At 32.7% G+C, this 17,559-nt stretch overlaps 3 protein-coding genes across 7 annotated transcripts in view; all 3 read left to right on the top strand.

Annotated features, from left to right (window-relative positions):
• LOC125812567 (D-cysteine desulfhydrase 2, mitochondrial) overlaps positions 1 to 6,307 on the top strand; it is a 125,506-nt gene extending 119,199 nt beyond the window's left edge. For 2 of the 5 annotated variants that reach the window (XM_049492058.1, XM_049492057.1), the window contains exons 2-6: positions 3,700 to 3,758; positions 3,869 to 4,201; positions 4,601 to 4,730; positions 4,821 to 4,997; positions 5,980 to 6,307. In XM_049492058.1, the coding sequence (XP_049348015.1) occupies positions 3,728 to 3,758; positions 3,869 to 4,201; positions 4,601 to 4,730; positions 4,821 to 4,997; positions 5,980 to 6,196 (888 nt within the window). In that variant the 5' untranslated portion in view covers positions 3,700 to 3,727 and the 3' untranslated portion in view covers positions 6,197 to 6,307. Of the gene's footprint in view, positions 1 to 2,573; positions 2,901 to 3,699; positions 3,759 to 3,868; positions 4,202 to 4,600; positions 4,731 to 4,820; positions 4,998 to 5,979 lie in introns of those variants that run through there. The other 3 variants (XM_049492054.1, XM_049492056.1, XM_049492055.1) reach the window with 3 other exon arrangements.
• LOC125812487 (uncharacterized protein At2g37660, chloroplastic) overlaps positions 1 to 17,559 on the top strand; it is a 51,858-nt gene that overhangs the window by 27,064 nt on the left and 7,235 nt on the right. The gene's annotated exons all lie outside the window — the stretch shown is intronic.
• LOC125812566 (scarecrow-like protein 3) lies at positions 15,424 to 17,120 on the top strand. Its single transcript, XM_049492053.1, has one exon. The coding sequence runs from the start codon at positions 15,446 to 15,448 to the stop codon at positions 16,862 to 16,864; it is 1,419 nt and encodes a 472-aa protein (XP_049348010.1). The 5' UTR covers positions 15,424 to 15,445; the 3' UTR covers positions 16,865 to 17,120.

Below are 17,559 nucleotides of genomic sequence, written 5' to 3'. Positions count from 1 at the left end.
ATTGAGATGGGTCTGACTCCTATACCATGTTAAAAAAATTGGATCTTGAATCTAACTTAACTCCAAAAACTAGTTTATTGGGGGAGGATTATCCAAGCCCATATAGCGAGACCAATTACCTATGCTATATCGGATGTGGGACTCTTAACACTCTCCTGCACACCTAGAGCTCATTAACTGGAGTGTGGACAATATAATATGGGGGCCCAACTAAGTTACCAAGTTCAAAAAAAATATAATATGGAAGCCCAACATCGATGAACAAAGAATTAGGATGAGTCTGACTCCAATATCATGTTAAAGAATGGATTTTGGGCCTAACTCAACTCCAAAAGCTAGTCTACAGGGTGAGGATTATCCAAGTCCATATAACGAGATCAATTACCTGTCCCATAGCGGATGTGGGACTCTTAACACTCCTCTGCACACCCAGAGCTCATTAACTGGAGTGTGGACATAAAATACGGGGTCAACATCGGTGAACAAAGAATTGGAATGGGTCTGACTATGATACTATGTTAAAGAATGGATCTTGGGCCTAACTCAATCTCAAAATCTAGTTCGTAGGTTGAGGATTATCCCACTCTTAACAATCCTGACATAATTTGGATGTGTAGCATAAGTTATTTAGCTATTTTCTATTATCCATTGAGAGCATTTTTGTGAACTTTGACTCTTTTTAATGTTTTCTAATTTGTCAGGTTCTTTTCTCAGTATAACAGATTTAAGTTCGAATAATTCACCAATTATTTTTGTGGACACTTGGTTAAGTGGTTTAAATTTTGCTTTAACGTTCAAATAATTGATGTGTTACTATGAGTTGTGAGAAATTAGAGTTAATGAATCTTGAATAAACCATCTATGTGAGTTTGGCAAAGCATTACCAGTTCCAAACATCAGATAAAGGAGGAAGTTCAGTGGGTTAATGGTCTGCTTAAAACCAGTCTAATTATGGTGAATCTTATGATAAATGAACCTAAGTAGTGCAGAATGAATACGAATGGTTCATATAGTCAAACCCCTACTAATTTGTCTAGACCTATTTCCACTTGTCGCAACTGGCACCTAATGAGTGACTACTTATCCTTAGGTGAACCACTTCATTGTTTCAAAACCAATTCGAGAATAATGTTTAACTTTAAAGTAAAGCATTTGCAAACATAAGTAAAGCCTAGAAATCCAATAAGCAATGGAATTTGAAAAGAAATAGTACAAGTGTGAAAGATAAACCTGAAACCCCGATAGTATAGTCAAGGAGCTACTATAGAATTTGAATACAAGATCAAGGGAAACAACGTGAAACCGAAATGAAGACAGAAAGCGTCATAGCTGCCACCACGAACAATTTGTGGTTGGCTCATATCAGCAGAACTAGGTATGCCGCCTTGAACTAAGACCAGATAAGTCCCGCGGTGCCACTAGTAGAGGAATTTGCTCGGCTTAGTAAGTGAATTTGGTGGAGCACAAAACCCATTAAGATCATTGACCCCCTCCTCCATCTCACCCCTCGAAGCAAGTATTTAAAATAAATGCATGAAAGCAAAAGCAGAGTATGTGTAAATACTATAAATAACCATAGCAGGTGAAACAATTCAATGATTATCAACCGCGGCAACAAATCACATAAGCACACTTGGTCCTCATTTGGGCACTCACTAGACCAACCCATAGGCCCTACACAGATAAAACTACCATGCCAAAGCCATAGATATTTCTTAGATAGAACTGCTAGACCGCTTTCCTATGCTCTCATCAATATCATGACTAGACCAAATCCATTGGCCCTCACCGATAAGATGGCTACACTAACAATGTGATATAAGATTCAGATAATCTCAATTAAAACAATTATAACGTTTAGTACAGACAATTATCATACTTGATGGACTTTTCACTGAACAAATTAATAGCACGTACTACACTGCTATATATCTTTAGCATGCTTCAATCAATCAAATACTACTATGTCATGCTTAATTTATAGTAAAACAGGTTTAGATTAAGCTTTTACCACTCATTAAGCTGTAAGAAGGTATAACATGTAAGAATAGCTCAAAATAGCATACATGTCCTATTATGCGCTCGCACACAACATACTAGGTAGTTTCAAAGCAAGTAGGCGCATTACAAATTATGATTTTGGAAAAGCAATCAATTTGTAGGTTAAAGTTTATTTGGCCCCACAACTTTGGTTCACCGAAAGATAGTACATCATGCAATGTATAGTAGGCGCATTCCACGCGTCCAAATGTTGTTGTGAACCAAGTCTGGTATTTAAGTGGAGAAGGGGATAAGGGGGCACATTATCCACCAAGTTTCAAAGTTCAAAACAACGGAGTTGTCGGTTGGTTATTAAAAAATAAAAAAAAAGTAGAAGTGTCTATCATGTAGAACTATAGCTTTATTGAATGCTTTGACTATAATATTTCGTGATATTCTGATAATTTTGGTGAAATTGGTTTACATTTTACTTTAACATCTGGAGAATTGATGTATTTCAAATCTTCAATGAGGAATGAAAGTTCAAGATTGAGTAATTCTTGAATAATATTAATTCCTCGATTGTGTTTCAGGAAACGGTGAAATCCAATTTGCCTAAGAAGGAGCATGTGTCCAGATTTCTTAAGAGGAAATGGGCACTGAGAATCCCAGATACCAAAATTAACCAAATAATGATATCAAAAGATGATTTTCAACAGGGAGGTGAATATCTTGGGAATCTTTCCTTTCTGAATAATCCACAACCGTCTATGGGTGATCACATGACGAAAAACAACCAACAGCAACCTTCATTTTATGTTGTAAGAGATGATTTGTTGCATCCTTTGGTGAATGGTAATAAGGCGAGGAAACTGGATGCACTACTCCCTCTCTTGGAAGATAGTTCTGTCACAGATGTCGTAAGACCATTTGATGCCTCTATCTTTTAGAATAGTTTTTATCTTCTTGTATATCCATTGCGTAATATTGACATTTAGCAACTCATAATCATGGTATCGAAGTTCATTAAAAAAACTTGGTGGTTCGTGTATTTTGTATTTCTCCCTGCATGTTAAAAGCATACTGAATTCAAGGGTATGTGTAGTCTAAAGTTAAAGGGGTACCAAAAGTTAAGTTAGTTCATTAAATTTAAAAATACCAATTTAACTTGCCTGTTCATCATTGTAACTTTTAAAAGTTGAGCAAGGGGAACCAAAAGACTTGACAAAGCAACGATCAAACTCGATCTGCTCAAATTTTTAGATTAATGTTTATATAATTTCCTGGAGTTTTTATCACCGGATTGTTACTCAGATGGATAGATAACTTTGTCTACATCAAATCTTTAGCTGCTGATAGTTGCTCTAAAATTTAAGTAGCTAGTGTTATTCAAAGTGGGAATTTTATCATCCATTTAAGTTGGTGATATTTTTTAGAGAGTTTGTGCAATGTAGAACAAGTAACTAAAGTAAGTGACGTCTTATAATGTCTTTCCTTTACGCCTGCTTACATTTTCTCTTGTTTATGTTCTGCATGCTCTTGCTTGCTTTGCCCTTTTAATGCCAAAAACATGTATGCAGAACGAAAGACTAGTTAATCAGAAAGATTTTGTCTTCTGACACTCCATGACCTAATAGCATCCTCTATATTTAGTCTCTTCGAGATCAAGGAATGTGGAAAATAAATTCTCATTTAATTGTGATCCTTTTAAAATTCTAGGTCACATGTGGAGGGTGCCAAAGTGCGCATGCTGCAGCTGTTGGTACGTCATGCCACAGGTTAACTGCCAAATTTATTAATTTCATTCTTCTTTTTCAAATTTTACTTGTGCCGTTGCCAGATAGAGATAGATACTTCATTTTAACCTTTTTGTTTACTTGTAATGCAGCTGTGTCATGTGCTGAAAGGGGATTGAAGTCACATTTACTTCTCCGAGGAGAACAGCCAGCAACTCTGACGGGTTACAATCTAATTTCAACATTATATGGAAATGTTAGTTATGTTCCGAGATCTCTATATGCTAGGAGGGAGGAGATGCTCTTAAAGCATGCACATACCGTCGCAGGAAATGATGGCTTAGTTTTCTCACTTGCTGATTTAGAGGCTTCTTTATTCTCTCATGGATGCGGTGAACACTCCTCACACGTGGATTCTCTTACAAAAAGGAGTAAGAAGGTAGCTATTATAAATGAAGGGGCTGGAGATGCTGCTGCATTGCTAGGTAATTGCTTTGTTTGTTGTGGTGACAGTTAATAAGAGATTTTGTTACATGTTGGTCAACATATGTGACAACATATACATTAAATAACGTGCTATACATGTGCCTTGTGGAAAAGAAGTAATCGCTAATGAAATCTTTCAGAGAATGCTTCAGTAATCTGTTTTTTTTTTTCATGTCATCAAAGGGTCACTCTCTTAATGATAAGCCTCAAATTATTGCTAAATGTCGGATTTTGTCCAATATTTTTCATCAGTCTGTTCCCAAGGAACAAGGACTACCTTATCCATTACGTAATTATCTAACTTAGTACTTTCCGTGCTGATTGCTTGTGAAGATTCAGCTACTTGTGTGTTTCCTTTATAACTTCAGTTATATATGTCAAACTAATGCTTCATGCAGGTGTTGTGCGCCTGGTTGAGTACTTGTCTCAGGACCATCTATTTGGGAAAGATCAGCAGTTAAAAATTATTATAGATGCTGGAACAGGAACAACCGCTGTTGGTGTTGGAATTGGAGCAGTGTGCTTAGGGTGAGATTCTTCTATTTCTTCCTCGATGCATCACATTATCTCCATCTTTATAATAGCCAATGTCTATCTAACCGACAAACTCATTACTAGGCTCCCATGGGAGGTCACTGCTGTTATGCTAGCTGACACTATTGATGGATACCAGAAAAAGGAGGAAAGTTTAATTTCTGAATTCCGTAGATGCTTTACTCTTCATCTTGGCGAGCAAATGCTAACCGGATTGGAACCTGGACTTGTGCACTGGGTCGAACGCAGCTCTCCGAGAAAGTAAGTAATACTTCTATTAGTCTTATTCTCTGATATAGGTATAGCTCTTGCTTTTTGTTTTTTCCCTGTCGTATCTCGTCTTTGAGAGAGTAATAACTGATGTTTCTCACCGTGAGAAGTTCCCAGGTATTTGGTGTCTGGGACAAACATGCATTGTGCAACTGGATATCTTCTTCTCAAACTTACCTCTCCATGTTGACTAGCGACTACCCGTTGACAATCAATAATATTTCAATATTTGCAAATATTGACTTGTTCATCAGTATTTATAAATAATGAAAATCAGCATTTGAAATATTTGAAAAACTTGTTTGACAGTATTTTAAATTATGTAATGATTTTTCACTCAGATTTTCATCCAAATACTCTTTCTCGACTTCAACTTCAAGTACTCTTTTTTTTTCCAAGGCATAATATATACACCGACGCTCAAACTTGGCCTCAACTGGCAAGTAAACACTCCAGAGTGCACATCTAGACACCTCAACTGGCAACTAAACACTCCAATTTGTCCCTACTATGTCTCATGGATACCCAATTATGACGTGACATAATTTTTGGGGGTGTATAGATGATCATTTTGCAAGTTGGAATGTTCAACTGACACTACGGAGAGACGAGTTGAGGTGTCTAGATGAGCATACTCAAAAGAGTGTTTACTTGCCAACTGAGGTCAAGTTTAAGTGTCTGTTTATATACAACAACATATATACCTAGTGGAATCCCACAAGTCGGGTCTAGGGGGAGGGTAGAGTGTACGCAGACGTTATCACTACCTCATGGGGATAGAGAGACTGTTTCCGAAAGACACCTCAGCTCAAGTGTAACAAATCCAAGTGTCTGATCATATATTATGTCTTTTTTCAACTTCAACTAAATATTATCTCAATGCCTACTATATCTGCATGTTATCATTCTAGAATTGCAGAAAATGGAACTGAATATCTAAGGGAGTTTCTTTCTTCTCCTTGTTGTCTTACAGATTTGGCAATATACTGAAGGGGGAAGTCGAAATATGTCGAAAGATTGCTCAAGACACCGGTATTCTTCTCGATCCGGTTTACACTTTGGCTGCTTGGGAACTGGCAACTCAACTTGGTCAGGAGGAATCTGCAGAAGTGGTAATGCTTCACACAGGAGGTACACTCGGTATGTTTGGTCTAGCTCAGCGTTACAAATCTTACTTCGAAATATGTTAAAAGATGAATATTGCAGCTAATGCTAGTAACTTTTATGTTATGATATTATCGTAAGGAATGAGACTTGAATCCCACATCGGTTTAATGAGGAACTGATGTGGGGCTTATATAGCCTTGGTCTCTCCTTCCTCAATTATTCGTTCTCAAACAGTTGTAAACTAGTCTTGAATGAATCAAATCTCTAGATTTGAAGCCTATTAAGAGAAATTAAGTGCTTCTGGAGAGTTGCGGAAGCAGGGGCGTAACTACATGGTATTGAGGTTGTCCAAGGACACCCTTCGTCAGAATAGTGCTTCTGGAGAGTTGAGGAAGCAGGTGCGTAGCTACATGGTATTGAGGTTGTCCAATTGGACACCCTTCGTTGGAATAGTGCTTCTGGAGAGTCGCGGAAGCAGGGGAGTAGCTACATGGTATTGAGGTTGTCCAATTGGACACCCTTCGTTGGAATAGTGCTTCTGGAGAGTCGCGGGAGCAGGGGAGTAGCTACATGGTATCCAATTGGACACCCTTCGTCGGAAAATAACACCGTATATATAAGTAAAATGATATTGAATTGATTAAATAACATATTTTGGACATCCTTAACATAATAGGGTATTGTAGCCCAATGATTTCAGGTGCCTTGAAAGGGTTGAGGCTTAAAGTGCTCGTGTGTTGAATCTCACTAGCAGTAACTTTTAAACCCTTTTTCACACTATAAAAAGAAAAAAAATGTACTTGTGCAATTTCTGAACACCCTTCGTAAAATTTCTGGCTCCGCCACTGCGCGGAAGTTGAAAAGGAAAAAAATACTTTTGAGAAAAATACAATTAGAAATGATTTTGAAAATCTTGATCATATACTAATTGTTGTTAAAATATTTTTCAAATTTATCGATTAAACATAAATTGTTTCTCATCAAAGATACTTTCTTAGAAAAAAAAAAAAACTCTATAAATAAGTTGATTTTAAAAAACTGACTAAATAAATTATAAGCTAGTGAACTATCTTTATTGCAATTTTGGACCGTTTGATCATAAGAATTATTTACTTTTTGCTGATTTTTTATTTGAAAATTGGGTTTTGCAATGAAAAATTTAGATAAAACACTAAGGGGTCGTTTGGTACAAAGATGAATAATGCAGGGATTAATAGTCCAGGGATTAGTAATGCAGGGTTTATTTTTATCAAGTGTTTGGTTCATTGTTTCTCACCTCATCTTATGTTTGTATTAAAACTTTATAAAAAAACGTTTTTCCAATCATACCCTTGAATTATTATGTAATTGAGTTAAGGTAAATAATTGCCGGACAATATTATTTTTTTATGGCCTTCTAACTAGCTATGAGAAGCACAATCTTGTTGTCATGTTTGCCTCTTTTTCACTTAAATTATTTGCGGATAAATAATTTTCATCTTAGTATTGATTACTTACAAAATGTCAATTTTCAATTAAAAAGTAAATAAGCTATCAACTTTTAAAATTGAAAAGACGGCAAACAATAGTAAAATTGAATAAATCATCTACATTTACACATAAAAATTGCAAGTTGTAGTTTTAATATGTATTATAAATTTTTCAAAATACAAATAATTAAGAAAATCACACAAATATATATATATATATATATATATATACACACACATACAAATTATACATTCAATTAAGATCACAAACGTCATGTGGTGATATATTTGCCCGTTTAATTAGTTAATGTCAAACAACTCACATTTCAAATATTGTATTAATTTGTATTGGATTTATTTAGTAACAAACAACTTTTCTCTAAATAATTTGTAAGCTAATTTATTTAAATAAATTTACTAGTACAAATATAAATCATAAAATCAAGAAAATAATTAAAATGATTTGAGGGATATTTTTGTCTTTACATGACTTATCCCATGATATTATATCCTATGTATTACTAATCCCTCCAAATGGAAGGTATTAGTAATACATCCTATAATACCATGTAGGAGGTTATACATAGGCCCAAATTTCTACCAAACGTAGTACTAAATAATATCATACATAATATATGGACTATTTATTTTAATGTTGCCTACATAATACTTTGTTTGCACTTTTTCCACTTTTACTAAATTTTCTTTTTTCAATTTATGTCCCTTTTTCCCTATGAAAATAGCCTCATTTAAGTTATATTTCATTTTATTTTTTTTAAAGTACTCAAATAACTATTTTATTATTTGTAAAACTATCACCAAATACAACTCCAACTTCAAAAATTTCAAATAAAGTGAAAAAAAATATTTATAATAGTATGTATAGGTCGTATATAAGGCCTAATCTATCACACTTGTGACTATATCTATTTTGAGATAGGAAAAGGCTCAAATATGACATTGAACTTTGAGAAAGCCTTATTTATGCCATATGTTAAAAATTTGGCTCATTTATGTCATTTTCGTTTGTGAAAAGATTCATTCATGTCATTATTTATCAACTGAACTACATAGATGAGCCAATGTTTTAACGGATGACATAAATGAACATTTTCTCAAAGTTCGATGACATATTTGAGCTTTTTCCCTTTTAAAAAATGATTTAATTAACGGCGTGACCGAATCATAATTGACCACGTGTAAAAATTAGTTTTGCAAAATCAAAAATATTTTTTCGTTTACAAATAATGGCATAGATAAATCAAACTTTTAACAAATGACATAAATAAGCCTTTTCTCAAACTTCGATGATATATTTGAGTTTTTTTTCCTTTTGAGATATACCTCTTTTAAAACAGATTTAATTATATATTTCGGATAAACTAGTCAAGTGAATGATTTTGCTAGTTTTAAGAAATTGAGTTGAAATTGGCTGAGGAGTGGGGAAATAAACCGTACTGAAAAAAGGTACATTCAAATTCTAAATAGTCTTTTCAAAAAATATTCCAAATACAAATCTAATTTTATGATTTTTATTTTTATACGTTACTATTTGAAACTGTCGAGTTGGCAGCTATTTTTTTTTTACTTATATGGTCACGATAGACACTTGGAAAATTTTCAAAATTCAAACATAAGAATCCAAATACTCGTTTCGTTTCTTTTTAATTGTCATAATTTCCTTTTTTGAGTCAAATGATAAGAACTTTGACTAACATTTTATGATATATTTTTTATCACATTGATATGCAAAAAATTACAATTTATAGTACTTTTCGTATAATTTAAAATATCTAAATTTTTAATTTAAAATATCAAATTAATATAATCTAATTTAACTTTAAAAATTAATCAAATTGACTTTCGAAAAACACAATATAGTATACTTTTTATATTGTTCAACTTAATTACGTTTACATTTGGACTACTTTGAGATAAGAGTTCTATTTAGGACAAATTACTTAACTACACTCCTTTACTTACCTTAATATTCATTTATCCCTACTTATTTCGAAAATTTCAAAAATCCCGTATTTTACCTATGTATCCCGCATGTATCCCGTGCACAGCGCTATGTATCCCGCTAAGTGGAATGTATCAAACGCTATGTATCCCGTGCACAACGCTATGTATCCCGCATGTATCCCGTGCACAGCGCTATGTATCCCACTATGTGGAATGTATCAAACGTTATGTATCCCATGCACAACACTATGTATCCCGCTATGTGAAATGTATCAAACATAATGTATCCCGTGCACAACGCTATGTATCCCACTATGTGGAATGTATCAAACCTAATGTATCCCGTGCACAACGCTATGTATCCCGCAAACATAATTTTTAAGGAATTTTTGGTAAATAGAAAACTAGAAGGGATAGGATGTTATTTAGTACTTTATAATATGTGGTTCCTATAATTTATACTTATATTTATTATAAGACTTATCCTTTACCAATAACCAATATAATTTAAAATATTTGACACTGTATATTTATATTCATGGTAATCTTTTGATTAAAATCAAATAAGAAAAAAGTGATATTTAAATTTAAGCAAAAGACGTATTAAAAATATATATCAATCGATTTAAAGTTGAAATTATTTGGATATGTAATTTGAATATTTTTTAGTTGCATTTTTTTTCTCATAAACATGAAAACCTCACAATTTTCCTAACTCTTATACAATCTTATCAAATGAGTAAATCAAAGTTCATTAGCAAGGTAACAAAATATTTTAAGGCGCCGTGTTAATAAATTACATACATATCTCCATTTTATTTTATAAATAAATGTTTATGATTCCATGATATTCAAAAAAATTATATACACATAATTTTACAAAAATTCACTGCTTTTATAAATCAGCAATAGTAGTAACTAATTATTCTTTAATATAATCATCTCAGATGCAATAGACAATTTGTTCACGTTGAACAAATTTATTCCTTTTTTATAAAATTTAAAATGATAAGTCTTTATTTGCAAAATTTAAACTTATAAGTCACATTTTATATTTAAAAAAGAATTGAAATTATAACTTAGAATTTGAAATCTATTTTTTTTTTGAGAGTTTGGAATTTCAAAACATGATTTGAATTGAAATTCAAATTTTGTTCACATTTTATAAAGTAATATAAGCCAACGCTAACTTTTTAAATAAAAAAAAATTTCAAATCTAAACCCCAAATTATATATCCAAATGCTTACTCTCTCTCTATATATATATATTTGGTTTTTAGTTCGGTGTTTGATACCCATATTAAAATTTGACTAAATTTGAATTCACATCGGTAAAATATGTCCTAACAAAAGCGACTCTGTATTCAAGGAGACTCAATCCCAAAATCTCTGATTAAAAAATAAAAAAAATATTTACCACTTCACCACAATTTAATTTATTAATAGTCAATACACAATACACAAATTTTGAAAACAAAAAAGAAAATGAAAAAGAAAAAACAGACAATATTTTCAAAGTATATATAGTCCAAAGTTTCTTATGATGCATTGAATACTGCTAATCTTGGATCCTTCTGTCAGAAACAATGAATAAATAAGATATGAAATTCGTGAAAATTTGATAATTTAAAATATATTCGATCATTTCACTCAAAATAAAAATAACGAAACATGCACTTTAAGGGTATGATCTCGTGGTCAATAATGTGGGTTGAACACCAAGAAATCTTAAATCCAATTTCCAATAGAGTAAAACACTATGTGATTTTTCCCCATTTTTTCTATTCTTGATAGACAAAATTACCAAATACTTGTTGCTGGTAGGAGGAGATGATAGATATTTTTATGGAATCAATCGAGCCTTGATGGACAGAGTTGTCTGCCTACATATTGCTAGCAGGAGCCGACACATATTTCGTAGAATTAATCGATGTACATGTGAACTGACTCGAACACTATAATTATTAAAAAACAAAATAATGAGACACGTAAAAAAAGGAAAATATTTATCACTTCACCACAACCTTTATTGATAATCAGTACACATTACACCTAACAAAGGTATCATTTACTCATCCTAACCATCAAATTTTGAAAACAAAAAGGTAAAAGAAAATAAAATAAAAAATTCAAAGTTTATATAGTCCAAAGTTTCTTATGTTGCATTAAATACTTATCTTGGATCCTTTAGTCAGAAACAACAAAGTGGTTGGCTAACTTCCAAAAATCACCATTGGGTTTATCAACAAGTGGCCAAAATTTCCATTCCTTTGGGCTAAGAGTCTAACAAGTAAAGGACAAAACATAAATGTGCTGTCTTCTTTTGTCTGTTTCCTTAAAGCCATCTTCTCTTTGTGTTAGCCTGTTCATTTTTTCTACGGTCTTAATTTATATGATACTATTGTTTAAATTTTGAGAGTTAAAACTTTTTATTTTGATTATGAACTGGGTCATATAATCTTAAATTTTTTTTAAAAATAATATGCATATTTGAAAACTATAAATCACAAAGATTTATAGGCATGCTAATAAATCACATCAAAGATTTTGTTGTTTGACTTTTGAAATTCAAAGTTAGTCGTATAAATTGGTGTGGAGGGAGTATTACTTATTCCTCCCTCTCAAATAATTATATGTGGTGTTTTTTAAAAATAATTATTTCAAATTATTTGTCATTTTGAAAGTTCATGATGAAAGATAAGATTTTTTAAGGCACCTAAAATTTATTTATTTGTTAGTTTTATGGTCTTTTTAACAAAAGATCTTCGTTTGTTGTTTTTTACACACAAAAAATCTTCACTCTGACTATAATTACAGGGCAATGTTATAATTGTTCAAATATCAGTAAAAATAATTAAATTGCTATTTTAACTAATGGTTTCAAAAGGAAAGTGTGAAAGAGAATTACGATAAATAATTTAAGACGGAGGAAATAATAGTATTTATTATGATGAAAGAGAAGATAAAGACCTAGTTGAATTGTCTTTTCTTCTTGCAAAATTCCCAGAGTTGCCCCCACAATAAAAACAAATGAATTGATGTCATTTTTCTTGTCTTTTGTTAGGACATGTTTGGATTTTAGTGTATTTTCAAGAATATAGTAGTCTTTTAGCCAACCTTGATTCCTTGTCCACTTTAGATAGTGACAAACATACAACCAAGAAGTTGTTCCATAGTCTATACTTACTACCTCAGAGACAACAAAAAAAAGAGCTTGGATTTTGTGTTGGGGGTGGGGGTGGGGGGTGGGGGGTGGGGGGTTGGGGTTGGAGGGGGGTTGTTCTTATTTGAAACATATTGTCATAAGCAAAGACCAGTACATGGTTTTTATCTAGTAGTCTATCTGTTCTTTTTATTCTCTAGTGTTTGGAATTCTTTTTAAAAAAATTTACAAGAGTTAAGATGATATTTGAGAGGTAAAAGGGGGTTGGTTGTGATGAATTAAGTGTTGAAATATGATATAATTAAATAATTAAAAGTATGATTTTCTTAAGGGAAAAATGTCTGAAATATATCCGAACTTTGATCGAAATTGCTGTAACGATATCAAACTTTGGAAAGGACCTTTTACCCCCTGCACTATTTAATAGTGTATTTTAAAGGTATATATGTGCCCACGTGAACATCATAAATATTGAATCATTATAAAAAGTAACGTGTCCACATGGGCACATATATACCTTTAAAATACACTATTAAATAGTGTAGGGGGTAAAAGGTCCTCCATAAAGTTTGGTATCATAACAACAATTTCGGCCAAAATTGAAGTATTTTTCAGACTCTTTTCCCTTTCTTAACTATTGTAATTATTAAATGAATATTCAATTCAATATGATATCAGAACATGTTCACACATAAAAGACGTATTGAAATTATTGTACTTATTAGGTGATTGTACTTACTACTCCCTCTAATAATTTGAACTTCTTGATGTAAGATATTTCATTTATAAGTTTTCAAGAATGAAAGAGATGCAAATAAGTATAAAAAAGAGTTATTCCTATAAATTAAAAGCTTCATTTAACGATTTAAATTTTTAATAAGATAATCACATATTTTATTTTTAACTATATAGACATTAAATAGCTTAGTATTTGTTCTTAACTATATATACATTAAATAGCTTAGTATGTAAATAATTGTAAGTGTGATAATAATCATAACCAACTACGTACTTCATTTGAATCCCCTCTTTACAATGTGGAAAAGAGAAAAATAACAGAAATATTTCCTAAAAGTAGAGAAAGAGTTAGTTCAGTAAAAAACACACCCCATAACCTATTAATATTTTTTACTAATTTTATACCATACTAATACTATTTGTTGTTTTATTACTTTATTTGTATTAGAACATAATTTGATGTTAAATTAAGGCATAATATATAAATATACCCTTTAACTTGGTCTCAACTCATATTTATGTCCTTTAGCTTTGACTGTGCACAAGTAGACACTTAAACTTGGATAAAGTTGAACAAATAGACACACATATTTTACGTGACATCCTACAAGACAATTTGAGTCCTACATGGTGTCTCATGTATATTATGTCACGTAGGACTCATATATTTGTTCAACTTTATACAAGTTTAGGTGTCTACTTGTATACACCTAAATTTGGAGGCCATAAATGTGAAATGAGACCAAGTTAAATAATAGCACATTTATGTGTTACGCCTTAAATTAACTTATACACGCTTGTTGTCAAGTGAAACTAATATTTGATCAACTCAGTATCAAAATGTGTTTTATTATAAAGAAAGTAATAATTTTGCAAAGTAATGAAACAATGGATAAATAAGATATAAAACTCGTGAAAATCTGATAATTTAAAGTATTTTCTATCATTTCACTCGAAATAAAAACAACGAGAAATGCACTCAATGGTATGGTTGCATGGTCAATGACAACCAAAAGATCTCAAGTTCAATTCGTATTCGCAAATAGTGTTACGTGACGATGATAGACATCAATGAAAGTTGAAACTAGTGGTTATACATACAAATTTGACTCGAACACCGTAATTATAAAAAGAATACAAAACAATGAGACACGTAGAAGGAGAGAACTGATGCACAAAAAGCCAAAAAAAAGAGGGCTCTGTTTTTCACAAAAAAATCCATATTCCTCTGAAATTAAGCAAACCACAAAAACAAAAACAAAAATATTACCGACAAAAATTAATCCCATGCTTTGTCAACAACAAAACAAGACTATGATCTCTCACCAACACGCCTTTTTAATTCAAACCAAATTCATCTCTCTCTATATCTTCACCAAAAAAATAAAATTACACAGAGAAACCAGAAAAATCTTGAACCCAGCAAAAACTTTTTTTTATTTATTTGGGAAAGTTCTGGTTATGATTTTTGTGGGTATTTGATGAATTCTAGTTCTTTGTCTTGTTGGTGAGTTCTTGCCAAATTTGTGCTTTTTGAGTACTTGTGCTCTGTTTTCTGGTGATTGTTGAACTTTGTTCTAAGAACTTATTTTGGGAGTTCTTAGTTTGATTTTTATGGGTTTTTGATCAATTGAGTTACCCAGAAAGGAATTCTTGGTTCTTTGTGTTTTTTGGTGAGTTTTTGCCAAATTTGTGTTTTTTGGGTACTTGTGCTCTGTTTTTTTCATCTTCCTTAACTGGTGATTCTTGAACTTATTTTGGGAGTTCTTGTGTTGCTTTTTGTGGGTTTTTGATGAATTGAGTTACCCAGAAAGGAATCCTTGGTTCTTTGTGTAGTTTATAAGTTCTTGCTAAATTTATCATTCTTTGGGAACTTGTGCTCTGTTTTTTACTCATTCTTGCCAAAATTTGTCTTTTTTTGTTAATGTTTCTTGGCATTTGTGTCACCAAGTTTTGATTTTTTGGGAAATTTTTGGGTTTTGATTTCAAGAATCACAATGTTACAAGATGATGGTTCATCATCAGTGACTTCATCATCACCACTTCAAAATTTCCCAATGATGTCACTTTCACCTAATTTTGGTGGTTCACCATATCAATGGCTTAATGATTTGAAATCTGAGGATAGAGGTTTATATCTAATTCACCTTTTGCTTACTTGTGCTAATCATGTAGCTATTGGAAATCTTGAAAATGCTAACATAGCACTTGATCAAATTTCCCATCTTGCATCTCCTAATGGAGATACAATGCAGCGAATCGCCTCGTATTTCGCTGAGTCTCTTGCTGATAGGATTTTGAGATCTTGGAATGGGATTTATAAGGCGTTGAATTCGACTAAGTTGAGGGTTGTATCTGAGGATATTCTTGTGAAGAAGATGTTTTTTGAGTACTTTCCGTTCTTGAAAGTAGCTTCTGTGATCGCTAATCAAGCGATCATAGAAGCTATGGAAGGTGAAAAAATGGTTCATATAGTTGATCTTAATGCTTCCGAACCCTTGCAGTGGCGTGCGCTCCTTCAGGATTTGAGCGCACGCCCTGAAGGACCCCCGCATTTGAGGATTACGGGGGTCCATCAACAAAAGCAAGTGTTGGAACAAATAGCACATGTTTTAACAGAAGAAGCTGAAAAGCTTGATATCCCTTTTCAGTTTCATCAAGTAGTTAGTAAATTGGAGAATCTTGATATCGAAAAACTACGAGTTAAAACCGGAGAGGCGTTAGCTATTAGTTCAGTTATGCAATTGCATACTCTTCTTGCACATGATGATGAACCCCAAAAGAAATCCCCTTTGGGTTTTAAGCATTTGAATGGTCTTCACTTGCAAAGGGCAATACTAAACCAAAACACTTTAGGGGATTTGCTCGAAAAAGAGACGACTACTAATGTTTTTAGTCCAGGCAATGAATCAGCATCCTCATCTCCGCTATCTTCAACTGCATCAACGAAGATGGACGGATTCCTCCACGCATTGTGGGGGTTGTCACCAAAGGTCATGGTGGTTACAGAACAAGACTCGAATCATAACGGTACAACCCTTATGGAAAGGCTATCCGAGTCGTTGTATTTTTATGCTGCATTGTTTGATTGTCTCGAATTCACACTACAGAGAACATCGTTAGAGAGGTTAAAGGTCGAGAAAATGCTGTTTGGCGAGGAGATTAAGAACATTGTAGCGTGTGAGGGAGGTGAACGGAAGGAGAGACACGAAAAGTTGGATAAATGGTTTCAAAGATTCGATGGAGCTGGTTTCGCGAACGTGCCTTTGAGTTATTACGCTATGTTGCAGGCAAGGAGATTGTTGCAGAGTTATAGTTGTGAAGGATACAAGATTAAAGAGGAGAACGGTAGCGTGGTGATCTGCTGGCATGATCGCGCGCTTTTCTCAGTGTCAGCTTGGAGATGTAGGAGGTGAAAAGTTAGACAAGTTTACAATTAACAAAGGGATTTTACTTTGAAGTTGAACTCCGAAAAACACGTTTGGTTCATCTTCCTATTTTCCTTTTGTAATGCACTTTGTAGGAGGGTACTTTTTGTGAAGTGAAAACTCAACTCTCATGGAGATTGTAATCTTTTCTAATTTACCCTTTCTTGAGGATGTTAGGGTGGTGACTTTTTTTCATTTTTTTATATAAAGTTCATAATTTTGTGTATGACTTTAGTTCCATAAGGTAACCTAAAGAATTACTCAAATCATTTTCATGATTAGTAGAGTTTATCGTCGAAAACACATCTGAACTATCTTTTTGTGAGTTCTACACCCCTATTATCAGTTGTTCTTTTGAACGATGGTTCAGGTAGAAAAAGGGAACAACTAATCGTTGTTTGTATTTTAATATATTGATGGTGATAGTTCAGGTAGGAAAATGGAATAATTGATAGTCAGGATATGAAACTCGTTCGATATGTTTTTTTTACCACTATCTCTTATTAGTATGATAAAGATAAAGTTCCTTAGTTAATAACTTGCTCAGAGAACATCTATAAGAGACACTTTTCCATACTTTTTGTGGAAAAAAAATTTGGACAAAAATGTTTTTACTTAAATTACAAAGATTTGAACTTTATGAATCGTTCCTTGGTTTTAAACTTTTACCAAGGAGCACGATT

This window comes from Solanum verrucosum, unplaced genomic scaffold (genome assembly GCF_900185275.1).
Source record: "Solanum verrucosum unplaced genomic scaffold, falcon-dt-bn FXZP01000120.1, whole genome shotgun sequence".
Classification (NCBI taxonomy): domain Eukaryota; kingdom Viridiplantae; phylum Streptophyta; class Magnoliopsida; order Solanales; family Solanaceae; genus Solanum; species Solanum verrucosum.
The sequence above is the reverse complement of the archived record's forward strand: the minus strand, read 5'-3'. Positions and strand labels throughout refer to the sequence as shown.

Excerpts from the sequence above, each read along its gene's own strand:
- LOC125812566 (XM_049492053.1), top strand. The coding sequence starts at position 15,446 with ATGTTACAAGATGATGGTTCATCATCAGTGACTTCATCATCACCACTT.